General features: G+C 37.7%; 1 protein-coding gene and 1 pseudogene across 3 annotated transcripts in view; both read right to left on the bottom strand.

Annotated features, from left to right (window-relative positions):
• LOC112618911 overlaps positions 1-731 on the bottom strand; it is a 1538-nt pseudogene extending 807 nt beyond the window's left edge.
• Positions 1-14895, bottom strand: part of DCUN1D1 (defective in cullin neddylation 1 domain containing 1) — a 48188-nt gene that overhangs the window by 17688 nt on the left and 15605 nt on the right. For all 3 annotated transcript variants that reach the window (XM_025376548.1, XM_025376547.1, XM_025376549.1), the window contains exons 2-4: positions 9938-10154; positions 8262-8430; positions 5583-5713 (exon numbers count right to left, since the gene is read on the bottom strand). In XM_025376548.1, coding sequence (XP_025232333.1) covers positions 5583-5713; positions 8262-8430; positions 9938-10112 — 475 coding nt within the window. In that variant the 5' untranslated portion in view covers positions 10113-10154. The remainder of the gene's footprint in view (positions 1-5582; positions 5714-8261; positions 8431-9937; positions 10155-14895) is intronic.

Below are 14895 nucleotides of genomic sequence, written 5' to 3'. Positions count from 1 at the left end.
GTTTTTTTTTTTTTTTTTTTTTTTTTTTTTTTTTTTTTTTTTTTTTTTGAGACGGAGTCTCGCTCTGTAGCCCAGGCTGGAGTGCAGTGGCCGGATCTCAGCTCACTGCAAGCTCCGCCTCCCGGGTTCACGCCATTCTCCGGCCTCAGCCTCCCGAGTAGCTGGGACTACAGGCGCTGCCACCTCGCCCGGCTATTTTTTGTATTTCTTAGTAGAGATGGGGTTTCACCGTGTTAGCCAGGATGGTCTCGATCTCCTGACCTCGTGATCCGCCCATCTCGGCCTCCCAAAGTGCTGGGATTACAGGCTTGAGCCACCGCGCCCGGCCAGTCTGAACACTCTTATCAAACTTTTTTTTTTTTTTTTTTTGAGGCAGAGTCTTGCTGTGTCGCCCAGGCTGAAGTGCAGTGGCACGATCTCAGCTCACTGCAACCTCTGACTCTCAGGTTCAAGCCATTCTCCTGCCTCAGCCCCCTGGGTAGCTGGGATTACAGGCAGGCACCACCATGCCTGGCTAATTTTTGTATTTTTAGTAGAGATAGGGTTTCACCATGTTGGTAAGGCTGGTCTCGAACTCCTGACCTCAAGTGATCCACCCGCCTCAGCCTCCAAAGTGCTAGGATTACAGGCATGAGCCACCGTGCCCAGCTGAACTTGTCATTTTTGAAGCTAAATATATTCCCGTGCTTCTGAGGCCTGGAATGAGGCATGCTGCTCTTCTGGGAGCTCATCACCGAAACCACAACTGCCCCTTACTGGGAGCAGGCAAAAGCCACAATGTCTTAATATACTTAGAAATATCTACAGCTAATACAACATAACAACAACAACAAAACACAGAATGTGGAGTCCTAAGTTCTGAGATCTAGTCTCAGTGCCAGTCCAACCACTCTCCAGTTAGGTGACCTTATTAACAAGTCAGTCTCTCTGGCTATGAGTTTCCTCATCTATATGATGGAGAAGATAATATGCTTTTACTTAGCTCAAAGGGGTTGTTATGAGAACCAAATGGGATTATATAGATGATCATGCTCTTTAAAACACTATAAAATTGTTCCTAAATATTAAACTAAATGTTTAATGAATAATGTTCAAATCATTTAAATCAATTGTAGAGGTATAAGATTCCAGCTGAACCACAACCTACAAGAAAGTGACTCACAGACTTTAGCCTAATAAAAGTTCAGTATGGCCCTAAAAATGATATGGCTGCTAAAGAACATATATAATCTTTGATCAAATTAACATAATGAATAGTCTCACAAAAATTAACAGATCCACAGTGTTATACATTACTTAGCCTCCTTTTGAAATATGATGTTCAACTTTATGGGCTCTATTTTGAAAGACATTGGAAATGTGTTTGGGGTGATAGTAGTGGGAGTAACAAACGTCTCCTGTAAGAATAGTTAAAATAACCGGAATGCTGGCCTGGAAAAAAATCAAAAGGTAACTGAGAGCGGATCTTTAATTTTAGCCTTTGTGTTGCACTGGGGGACAAGTAAGAGCAATGGTAGAAGTAATAAAGACAAAGATGTTAGCTTAATAAGGAAGAACTGTGTAATAACAAGTTAAGGATATTCTGTGATAGGAATGGACGACTTCCTAAAACAATGTGTGTCCAGTCCCTGCATGTGCAAAAGGAGAAGCTGAAGGAGCACCAGGTAAGGATCCTACTTTGGGTGTGGGCTAAATTTTATAGAGGACTTACGAAATCCCTTTCAAATTTAAGATTCAGGCAATTATCAGAAAACAGCAGGTTGGGTGTGGCAGCTCATGGCTGTAATCCCAAGATTTTGGGAGGCCAAGGCAGGGTGATCACTTGAGGCCAGGAGGTTGAGGCCAGCCTAGGCAACACGGTGACTTCTTATCTCTACAAAAAATTTAAAAATTAGCCAGGCGTGGTGGCACACGCCTGTAGTCTTGGCTACTCCGGAGGCAGAGGCAGGAGGATCACTTTAGCCTAGGAGTTTGAGACTGAAGTGAGCTACGATCGTGGCACTACAGTCCAACCTAGGCAAGAGAGCCAGCATCCTGTATCTAAAAAAAATTTTTTTTTAAATGTTTAAGTCAGATTACTAAAGCAGATGGCAACAGAGGAAGCACCGTATCCTGGTATCACAAGAAATAAGGTTATAAAAAGTGAAAAAATAATCAGCCTGGGCAATACAGCAAGTCTTCAGCTCCACAAGAAATTAGAAAATTAGCCTGGCATGGTGGGTGCTTGCCTATATAGTTCCAGCTACTTGGGAGGCTGAGGCAGGAGGATCACTTGAGCCCAGGAAGTCAAGCCTGCAGTGAGCCATGATCGCACCACTGCACTCTAGCCTGGGCAACAGAGCAAGACCCTGCATTAAAAAAAAAAAAAAAAAAAAGGAAAACACCAGTTCTCATTTTAATTAGCGCAGCTATTTATAAACAAACCACAGTGTTGTCACTCACTCTCTGCCAATTTGTTTTGGGCTTTACCTCGTCTCCTATGATCTTCTAATTCCTCTCTGCCAACTCTTGTAATGTAAGAGCACTGTGAACCCTTAGAAAGGCTGTTAAAAAAAACTGTTTCCTTTTTAATTAAACTCTGCAAATAAGCAAGTCATTACATTTCCTGATACCTAACACCAAAGCAAAACAAACCAAAAAAAACCTAGGATTTGTCTCTTACTACATGTTTCTTTCTTTTTTTTAATTAATAGACTTCTTTAGTTTTAGGTTTATGAAAAGTTGAGCAGAAAGTAGAGATTTCCATATACCCTCTTCCCCAGTCAGTTCCTACTATTTTTAACATCTTGCTTTAGTGTGGTATATTTTTTATAACTGATGAATCAATATGAATACATTACTATTGACTAAAGTTCACATTCTACATTAGAGTTCATTCTTTGTATTGTACACTGTATGGTTTGGGAGGGTCTTAAATAATATTTTCATTGTAATTAAATACATATAACAAAGTTTATCATCTGAAACGTCTTGAATGTGCAGTTCGGTGTGAAGTACATTCACATTGCTGTGCCATCGATCTTCAGAATGCTCATCTTACAAAACAAAAACTCTACATCCTTTAAATATTACATTTTTTTCTTAAGCACAAAACTTATTAGATAACAGAATAAACATACACAATTCTTAAATATAATGCTTTCACATTTTTCCTGTAATCTAAAATTCTAATTTACCATATTAATATATCCAATACTTATAAAATTTTAATTTTGCTCAATTTTTACCACATATAATAAAAACTAAGATTCAGTATCAAAAGTATATATTCACCCAAAACACCATTTATTTTGTGCTCCAGTAAAGGGTAGAGATATAACTAAGAAATAGGTTATGTCCCTTTAAATCAACATTTGACATTCACATTATATTTAATCTTATCAAAATATTGTGCTACATTTCTAAATATGACAAAATAAAGATTTTACACATACATGTAAATTCAAAGACTTTAACAGATTTGTGGAAAGGAAAGGGAAAAATAGAAAAAACATCCCAGTTAACTGATGGCCCCAGACAGAGAAACTAATTGTAGGTATCCTGGCTTATTTTGCCCACAAATTGAGGATTTTTCCTTTAAGAATAAAATCCAATCTATATTGAACAATCAAGCTGGCAAGAAGGCTTTATCACTGAGAATTTCGCTTTACAAATATGTTATGAATCTTTGATCAATTCAGTCATGTTTAGTAACTCGTGGGGCCATACTACATTACAAAGGTTATACATTTATCCCTTCCTCTCTACCTTTCCATCACTTCCTCAGTCTAATCCCTGTTAATATAATCTGTTTCTCAATACTTTCCCCCTGCTAATTTAAAAAATAAAGAAGAATTAGTGCAAAAGGCCCCAATTATTAGCCTCTCCAACTGCTACTGTATCTTCAAAAACCGAAAAAAAAAGACCTCACTTACCTTCACTGGGTAAGTTACTCAACCTTTCTGTGCCTAAATTTCCTCATCTTCAAATTAAGGATAATAAACGGCTAGCACTTTATTACTATGTATTTGGCACGGCACATAGCAGGTGGTAAATTACTGAATGAAAGGATGAATAACTCAAAAAATTGGTAAACATTAAATGAGGCAATGGTATGGTTTGGATATGGTTGGTTTGTTCCCACCAAAACTCATACTGAAATTTTATCCCCAGTGTGGTGGTGCTGTAAGGTGGGGTCTAGTGGGCAATGTCTGACTCATGGGGGTGGGTCCCTCATGAATGGCTTGGTGCTATTTTCGTTTTTTTGCCAGAGGGAACAGATTCGTTCCTGGAGTGTGTTATTATAAAGCGAGGCTTCTCCTCCTGTTTGGTCTCTCTCTTCACAGGAGTCCACTTCCCCTTTGACCTTGTCTGCCATATGATGATGCAGCATAAAAGTCCTCTGCAGAAGCCAAGGCCATGCCCCACTCCTAGCCTGCAGAATCATGAGCTAAACAAACCTCTTTATACGTTACCCAGTCTCAGGTATTCTGTTACAGCAACATGAAATGGACTTACATACAAGACAAGTAGTATATGTAAAGTACAGTACTTAGCACAGTGCCAGGCATACTAAAAGCTCACATTAAATGGAAGTTACCACCATCACCAAAATCTTCACTGGGTCCCCATTTCCCACAAATTCCAATTTAAACCTTTCTGTCTCCAAAAAACACAGAAACAAAACCCTTTCTGATTTCAAAAGAAGTCTGTGGTTATTTAGCTTTCTTGTGTCTCACCAATTTTATCTCCAAACAAGCATTCCCACTAAAATCAAACCAACAACTTCTCTCTTGCACAAAGCCAAGCTTATTGCTGAAATTTTAGACCTTCATAACTATCTTCTCACTGGAACATCTTTTATCTTCCCTTGTCTAGCCAAATACCAAACCTTTTAGTTCATATTCCACCTTGTCCAGGAAGCATTTCCCAACCACTCCTGCTTTTACTCATTTCTCCCTCTAAAACCCTTACACACTTTTATTATTTTGTAATTATCTACTAGCACTATCTAATCTTTTTAGGTAATTTGCAAATTACACTGTATCTTTTACTCTCATATCCTTTAGCTATCCCAAAAGCAAATGTACAAATACAAATGGATTGATCTAAACTTTCACAGTGATTATTTCTGGATAAGATTATGAATGATAAGCATTTCCTTTTTCATCCTTATAGTTTTCAAATAAATCATAACAAAAAAGAATAAATTTATCTGGCATTCTATGACTCAAATCTTATAGTGCTATTTCTATAGATTCTAAGATCCTAAAATATCTTCAGGATCATGAATGAAAAAAATGAGTAAATGAATGAATGCATAAATAAATAAATGTCAGTGGAATTTTAACAACTATCTTCTATACTGACTGTAGTTTTCATAAAACAAAAATCAGTGGTTCACATGTAGTACCCAGGGTAAACTTATTATTCAGTGTGCATGGTATTCTCTGATTAAAAGTTTCCTGTTTCTAATTACTTTTCAATAATTGGTATTTTCATGACTTTATGCTCAAAACACACAACTTTCTATTACAAAAATGACACTGTCAATGTATTTGAATATATCTGAAACACCAAATATAATTTTTAAAAATTCTTACCTAATCCTTTTTGTCCTGGATTCTTTGCAAAATTAAAAGTAAACTGGTAAAAATCCTTAAATCGTCCTGGTTCTTTCAATTCTTGTTCCATCTTGGGTATCTGGGCCTTTAGTTTTTCTATGCTGTCACATCTACATTGTAAAATTAAGTTTATAAAAGATTAACTTTTTCACTATAAATTAATAACTTATTTATTCCCATGAGGGCTTACATTTATTTCCTAGAACTACTTTTTTAAAAATCAAATAGTTGGAATTCAATCTTTTCATATTACATAAATACAAACATGCATGGAGGTTAGCTGCGGGAAGAAGTCTACAGTGATTAAATGTTCTAAATAATTACTTTTAAAAGAAACGGGCTATTCGTTTTAATTACATAATTCATTAGGCTATCAACACTTTCACTAGTAGAAGTCAGCTTCAGTGGATAAATAAGAATGTATAGTAATCAGCATAACAATCATTTTAAACTGTATTAGACACTACTGACACAGTACTTAATCGCGTTTACTATCTAAATTAACTAAAAGTATGGTCTCTTCCTTATGAGGAAACATTTCTTTTGGAAACTTGCTTCTTGTCATACACAAAGTATAGTAGTAAACAGGTGAACCTCCTACCACCTCCAACTGAATTACCTCAAATTAATATTAAGCTTTTTCTGTACGTGCAAAACATTCAACTTTCAAAGAGTTTGAAAAGCTCTAAGTACCAAGCCTTTAGTTTCCTAATACAGCCTTATGGTAGAAATACACTATTTCTTATAGATTCCACAAACAAATCCATTTTTTTCCTTCTAATCATTTTTTGCTTTTATTTTCCTTCTATATGCTTTGTAACACCTTCCAGATCATTAGTTTGTAAATTAAAATTTTGATTTGAAAGTTCATTACATATTATATGAATTCAGTTTCAAATTTTTAAAAACATTGCTTCCTTAAGTTCTGATGAAACCTGTCCTAGCATAGAAAATCCCAGCAAGTTCAGGATGGGCCTGGCTTTGGCTGAAGGACATAGTGTCCAGGCCAGTTAATTTACTGCCTCTCAGCTTTAAACCTACCCTTCTTTGCCCTACTTTGTGATATTGGACTACAAACTGTGAGACGTCATTTTTCTTGCCAGCTGGCTCAGTGTTAGGCTCTACCAAGAGCCAACGAAAGGCTGGAAGAGGAAGAAGGAACTTTTCTGATCCCAGTTTGTTTTCTCCAGAGGGCAAGGGTTTTAGTGTGTGGGAAGGTCCCAGCAGTATCCACCAGTGGTAGCAATCTCACAGCCTGCAGCAAGTGGCCTCTAGGCAGCTTTTTCAGCAGCATTACAGGTGGCCACACCCTCTCCCTTCAACCCCCAGGTCTGAATCTCAGCCTTGTGGGGATCTCCTAAGCTTCTAAATTTCTTCCTTGTCTGTGCCCTTCCCTGACTTCCCAGAGGTGGTAGCAGCTTGCTGCAACTGCTACCTGTTATGCCTTGGAGTTTCCTTTTATCCTTTTATCTATTTGATAGAGTAAAGCAAGTCTTTAAATTTTCCCTGTTAAAATTACAGGTGTGGTCTTTGTTTTTTGTTTTTGTTTTTGTTTTGTTTTTGTTTTTGTTTGTTTTTTTGAGATGGAGTATCGCTCTTCTCAGGCTGGAGTGCAGTGGCATGATCTTGGCTCACCACAACCTCCGCCTCCCGGGTTCAAGCGATTCTCCTGCCTCAGCCTCCCAAGTAGCTGGGATTACAGGCATGCGCCACCATGCCCAGCTAATTTTGTATTTTAAGTAGAGACGGGGTTTCTCCATGTTGGTCAGGCTGGTCTCCAACTCCTGACCTAAGGTGATCCACCTGCCTTGGCTTCCCAAAGTGCTGAGACTACAGGCATGAGCCACCGCACCTGGCCCCTGGTGTGGTTTTTGTGTCTTGACTGGACCCTGACTGATTGCAATGTCAATCAGGCTCAAATCATGACTCTCATACTACCTAATTCTATAATTTCTCTGTACCTCAATTTCTTCATCTCTAAAATGGGGACAGAAACACTATTCTCAAAAAGTTGCTGTAAAGAGGTAGGTGAAATACTTAGCACAGTTAACTGAAATAAAATAATGTTTAATAAATGTTAGCTATTATCATTTAATAGTGGCCCTCTAAAAACAGAAAGGGCAACTTGTTACCTACCAACAGACTGATTACTTCTGTCTGCAACCTCATTAAATATGGACAACTAGAGGTCATAGGTAAAACCTCTACCCATGACTTTTCAATCAATTTACCCGAAGACATTCAGCTAATCACCTGTCAAAGTGTAAGTGAAACAAGTAGTAACTTCTAAGGCATCTTCCAGTTTTTAAATTCTAGGATTTTATAAACACAGGGTTCACAGTCTCACATTAGGAAATAACTTTAAAACTTGGTCATTTCACTATTCCATGGTAAATATTTATGCATAATTTTAATACTAATGAACCTGCCTTAGAAGCAAATGATAAGAATATATCCAAATAGAAGAGGCTGTACTAACTATACAAATAACTTGACAAACCCAGAAAACTGTGTAACATGGAAACTAGCAAGTTAACCCATTTCTATTTATACCAATGTTTGTAGGCCAGCAAATCTTTAAATTTACACTAAAAAATTCATGACATAATTCAGTTCCACAGTAACATATCTAATTTCCTTTTGTAATTATATACTCACCCTAATTCTGTCATGCCATCCATGAACTCCTGTTTGGAGAACTCGCACTGTGTTGCTGCTCTGAACTTCCATGCAATAATCAACACACTAATGCTGGCTGGATCGAGTGCCAGGTCATCACAGAACTGCTGTATGCCATCTATTCCAATTTTATTCTCATCTTGAGGGTCTTTAAAAATAATAATGCAATATTAAAGTAGTGTCATATTATGCTACATTACTAAAACTGAAAAAGATAATGCTTTATATGTCATTTTTTAAATGACCACAATATATGGAAGGCATGAAACAGTATTACTCTAACATACACTTTCCCATTTTTTAAAGCCATTCTCCTCTCTAACAGCATTCTTAAAGTGTACAAAAGAGATACATGCAGATGAGACATGATTTTTTTAAGTCTCATTTATTCATGTGAAATATGTCCCATACTTATACACATTCAGAAAATCAGACATTCGTATATAGGGACATGGGATTCTAATTCAATATATCCATATTTTGCTTAAGTAGGCATTCTGAACAGAAATTCTTTTTTTCTTAGAACAAAGTTCACTTTCCCACAATAACCACTTTTAAGAGTATCAGAAAAACTGTAAACTAAACTATGTAATTCAACCCTAATCTCAACAATGTAAATATCTTTTGTTTAAAGAAAAAAATCAATACTTATCAAAGAGGCAAAAATTTTAAATAACAAAGAGAAAGAGGCAGTCATAGACTGCTATCCAATATGATTTGCTAGCATCTTTTTTTTTTTTTTTTTGAGACAGAATCTTACTCTGTCGCCCCAGGCTGGAGTGCAGTGGCATGATCTTAGCTCACTGTAACCTTTGCCTCCCAGGTTCAAGCGATTCTTCTGCCTCAGCCTCCCGAGTAGCTGGGACTACAGGCACACGCCACCACGCCCAGCTAATTTTTGTATTTTTAGTAGAGATGAGGTTTTACCATATTGGACAGGCTGGTCTCGAACTCCTGACCTTGTGATCGGCCCGCCTCGGCCTCCCAAAGTGCTGGGATTATAGGTGTGAGCCACCAAACCCGGCCTTGCTAACACCTTTCTTAAAGTAATCTGGCAATATCTCCAGCAATAAAAAACATGCACATCATTTGACTTTAGAGCACAAGTTATGCATAAAACATCCCATATTCAGAAAAACTTTGAAATTCTGTAAATGTATTTCTGCAAAAACATAAAAGATATGGAAGGATCCACACCATTGGTTACTCAGGAGAATGAATAAGGAGAATGAATAAGGAAAAGACAGACAAACTATTAACCTTTTCTTATTCATCTATTATGCAGTTGAACTTTTTAAAAACTATGCATTACTTTATAATTCTTTAAAGATTTAGTATGCAGGTTTTCTTAAAGACTGGTTCAGCTGAGTTTTATACATATGAGGGGAGAAAAAACAGTTCCCCATCCCCATGCTCAACTTGGACAATGGGGGAGGAAAAAAAAAGGAGGGCAGGAAAATAAAGAGGCCAAGAAGAAATTTTAGTGCAAAGAAAATAATTTCTCCTCAGAGTTCTTGAAATAACCCTAAGATCTACAGACCTCTATTGGACACATCCACCCAATTTATGTTATATATAGTATTTGATTTCTCACAAGCCCATCACTTTGGAAAATCTGGTCCAAAATTTATTTAAAGTCACAAGCAAGCACTCACCTTTGTATCTATTGTACAGTTGTTCTAACTTCTTCCTGTCCAATGATCCTTTTACACTCTCTCGTATATAAAGTTCAGGATTTTGGAAAAAATTATCTGTTGCAACATCTAACTTCCAGTCATTTTGAGATAGACAACTTACTGCTGTTTTTTCACTAGATTGTGTGAAGATCATAAACTGACGAACTTTATCCTTCTGCGATGATTTCAACTTGTTCTATTGAAACCAGAAAATAAACTGAAACTCTATGTAAAATCACGTAAGACTAAATATTTCTATATGGCTGACAAAACATTCTTAGCAATACTTTTTCCTCATAAAACATTAAAACAGTTTAACTTAAGATTTATTTTTGATCTATTATTAATCAGAAAGACTAACTTTTAAAAAAATATGAAACAAAAAATATGGTACAGTTTTGGAAGAGAAATAGGACAGAAGCGAAGGAAGCTCAACCACCCAGTGTTTCTCCTACAGTGGGTCCTGAGAGCATACAGAAAGGCTGCAGAAGGGAAGCGGTGCTACTCTCCAAACCTGGACAAGCACAGTGCTCTGAGATGGATGCACAAGTAGTGGTGGGGAAGAAGTTGACATGATCTGACCAGTGAGCAAATGCCCCTGGGGAACCATGAGATTAACAGGTGTTTACTGCAGTCCTAATACCCACTATAAAGGATATGGGGCTAGGGGGCGGGGATCCTCCCTCCCCAACACCACCTACCTTGTTTTCTTGCTGTTTTTATCAAACAGGAGGAAGCAATAAAATAGAAGGATTTGACATTTCTCCTAGTCGTATTCAGAAACCAAGAAAATTATCAACAAAATTTCCTCATATTTTCACTCACATCAGGAGAAGCATCCTTCCTACCTCAATAATTTTTTTTTCTTTTTCCCCTGGAAGAATCACGTCATTCCCTTAGCCAGAGCCTAGCAGAGACCCTTGGTCTCTCCAAACAGCCCTTCTACCTCTTCTCAGAGAGGGGAAGAGATGAAGAGATAATCACCTCTTCTCACTTGCTGCACACTGACAAGGATTCATTTCTCATCTGACCTAAACCCACAGGAAAAGAAGGCAGGGTACTCTCTCCCAGTATCAAAGACTATGTTCTCCCTTCCCTCTCACCCAAGCCAGCCTCCGAGCAACTGCAGCCTCATCACTGTTACTCTTCCTCCTCCCAAGCTCCAATACCATCTTCTAGCAAAATACTTGGGTTCTTCCTGAGTTACTATTGTAAATGAAGAGGGAAAACTTGAGTAGAATACTCATGAATAGACACAATATTCTGTGGTTGGCTGGGCGCGGTGGCTCATGCCTATAATCCCAGCACTCTGGGAGGCCCAGGCGGGCGGTTCACCTGAGGTCAGGAGTTCGAGACCAGCCTGGTCAACATGGTGAAACCCCGTCTCCACTAAAAATACAAAAATTAGCTGGGCATGGTGGCAGGTGCCTATAATCCCAGCTATTCAGGAGGCTGAGGCAGGAGAAATGCTTGAAATCGGGAGGCAGAGGTTGCAGTGAGCTGAGATAACACCATCACACTCCAGCCTAGAGGACAAGAGCAAGACTTCATCTCAAAGAAAAAAATATATATATATGTACATACATATATATATATACACATACATACATATATATATATATATTTTTTTCCCTGTGGTTTAAGCAACACATTTGAGAGCCCCAGATGCTCTCATCTGGCCCAAACAGACAGATCATAAACATCAACTTCCAGATTAGACAGATCAGAGAACCCTAACCAGAAGGTTAAGGCATTTGTTCAAAAATATCACTCAGGTTGTTATTAGTAGAAATGAGACAAGAACAAAGAGGTCTCATGAATCTGAGTAATCTTTCCATAAATCACACTGCTTGCTATACATAATTACAAAGCTTTTGAGATTTTACAACATATTTCTACCGATCACAGTAAAAACAACACTATACAAAATCAAATATGAAAACTAACCCTATCTCCCTATTTCTTGCAATATGAAAAATGTCTATGCTCTAGAATCTGGTCAGTCACACTCCTCTCTTTGCAAATATGTTACTGTTAAGATTACAGATTAAAATCTCAACCTCTGTACTCCACTAAAATTGAGAAACTATAAATTCACTACTCTTCTGCTACTTCACTAATAACTCTACAACATCTGGACATCAGATAAGTCATATCCCATTGCAAAACACATCCCTCAAGTGTCTAGGATTCTTCCCTTTGGAAAACCATCTCCTCCTTGAGATTTACTGTTCAATGACAACAAACTCACAATGAAATCAAATGCCAAGGAAGATAACTGTCCTAATTTAATTTTGCTTAAATGAAAGTTAACAAGGAAATCATTTTGATTCCAACTTTTGTTACTGAAAATTATTTTAAAACTTAGTATATCTTTCTCCCTTGAGTGATAGAGTACCCTAACATATGTTTTAATTCTCCTCTGAGAAAGAAGGTAAAGTACCAAAGGTTCACTGTGATCATCAGTGACCACCGTATAATGGTGCAGGAAGTGTTGGAGATTAACCTGCAAGTATGCCAACCACAGACCATATCCTGGAAAATACGTAGGTTTTTTTGTTTTTTTTAAGAGACTGGGTCTCGCTATGTTGCCCAAGCTGGTCTCAAACGCCTGAGCTCAAGCAATCCACCTGCCTCAGCCTCCCAAAGTGCTGGGACTACAGGAGTAAGCCACTGTGCCTGGCCTGGCAACTACTTTTTAATTAAACCTGATACAACTTATTGGCGTAATTTTTCCCCCATCCTCCTAAAAGTTGGAGGTGGCAAAACAAACAGATTTAGCTGGGGTTTTATCATATAGTTTTAAATCCAGTGCTCTGTTCCCTGCAGGGTCTATCACCTTTGTTGAAGGGAGGAAAGGAAAAATCATAGCTTAAGTCATTTCTACAGGCCAAAAAGAACTAGTCATTCTACTATTCTATTCCTATCAAAAAGCAGGATAATAGAAGACCAGGGAAACAAAGATAAAAAACTGTCTTACCCACACAAACTAAAAACAAAATAATACAAACGAATTAATTCCATGTCATATCTTCTTTGAAAAATATGTTTATGTAATATATTTTATATATATACACACACATACACACACACACACATATATAAATGTAAACTTTTTTTTTTTTTTCCCTGAGACAGTGTCTCACTCTGTCGCCAGGCTGGAGTGCAGTGGTGCGATCTCGGCTCACTGCAACCTCCACTTCCCAGGCTCAAGCGATTCTCCTGCCTCAGCCTCCCGAGTAGCTAGGATTACAGGCACGTGCTGCCGTGCCCAGCTAATTTTTGTATTTTTAGTAGAGACAGGGTTTTGCCATGTTGCCTAGGCTGGTCTTGAACTCCTGAACTCAGGTGATCCAACCATCTCAGCCTCCCAAAGTGCTGGGATTACTGGCATGAGCCACCGGCCAGGCCAAATGTAAACTATTTTAACTGGTTTGGTATAAATTTCCATTATACAGGGCAATATCAATATATCTGAAGAAACAGGGTGCACCTACCCATTTCCAACAACATAAAGGCTACTGAGTTACACTGGGCCAAGAAGTGACAGTATGGACTCCAGCTAAGCCAAGTGATATTGACAATCCCATTCCTATGAAGTCTGATAAGTACCCTCCACTTCTTATACTCACAATGCACTCTTCCCATTTCTTTGTCAGCTCTCTGTTCCTAGAATACATTGTAACACCCAATTCCCTACTAAGGGAATTCAATTCTGTAGTCTCAAAGGCTATCCTAGAATAAAGCTGGAGTATACCAGACCAATTTAGGGGAGCTGTAACACTCCCATCCCCTTTTCCGAAGCCACAAAGACGTACCAGGCAGTGTTCTGATGTTGACAGTATGGCACCAAAAGTTTAAATTTTTATCAACATAAGGAAGAGAAAAAGGTGACTAACCAGAGAAGAATTATTTTATAGGGGATGAGAGGGTGGATAGAAAATTGAGGTGGAAGAAAAAACAGATGGATTTTTTCTCTTTTTCTACTACAAACACAGTGGGGAACTTCCCAAGAGCAAAATCATGTGACAGCTACAATGATTCAGCACTCAAATGTAATATATGCCATTTATTTAAATACTTATTTAAAGGGAATAAACTAGAGTAATCATTAAATAAGATCAGGCAATACAATCTTCAGTATTCCAATGTTAAAACTACCTAGATATTATGAAGTTTTCAAAAAAACGCAATAGTGGAAAGGATGTAAAATGCATAAAACAAAATATATTTTGCTTTTTAACTCTGGCAAAAAAAAAGCAGGGGGAGAGGAGAAATGCTATCTCTTGTAACAGAAAGCTAATTACAACAGTATCAAAGATTACCAAAATTAGAAATACTGTCATAATCTGAAGAGTAAAATGAATTTATTTGCTCATCTTTCCAAAATATAACATGCCAAGTTATCAACACATATTGTTTTATTCTTAAATCTAGCATATTTGCATTTTTTTTTTTTTAACTCAAGAAATTCAAGAATTAGAGAATCAGCCAGGTGCAGTAACTCACGCCTGTAATCCAGCACTTTCGGAGGCGGAGGCAGTAGGACTATTTGAGGCCAGGAGTTCAAGACTAGTCTGGCCTGGATAACACAATGAGACCATAGCTACAAAAAATTTTTTTAATTAACTGGTTGTTGTAGCGCACACCTGTAGTCCTAGCTACATGGGAGGCTGAGGTGGGAAGATGAGGATCACTTGAGCCCAGGAGTTCATGGCTGCAGTGAGCTAAGACAGCACCACTGCACTACAGCCTGGGTGACAGAGCGAAATCTTATCTCAAAAAAAAAGAAAAGAAAAGAAATTTAAGAATCACATTTAAAATAATAGCTTATCTGAAGAAAAAATATTAATAAAGTTTAAAAAGTCTTCCTATTAAAAGTATTTCCCCAAGGAAAAACAACAAACATGAAAATGACTTTCTAGTCAACTAAGTCC

The sequence above is a fragment of the Theropithecus gelada genome, chromosome 2, assembly GCF_003255815.1.
Source record: "Theropithecus gelada isolate Dixy chromosome 2, Tgel_1.0, whole genome shotgun sequence".
Taxonomy (NCBI): domain Eukaryota; kingdom Metazoa; phylum Chordata; class Mammalia; order Primates; family Cercopithecidae; genus Theropithecus; species Theropithecus gelada.
Note: the sequence above shows the minus strand (reverse complement) of the source record. Positions and strands in the feature narration are given on the sequence as shown.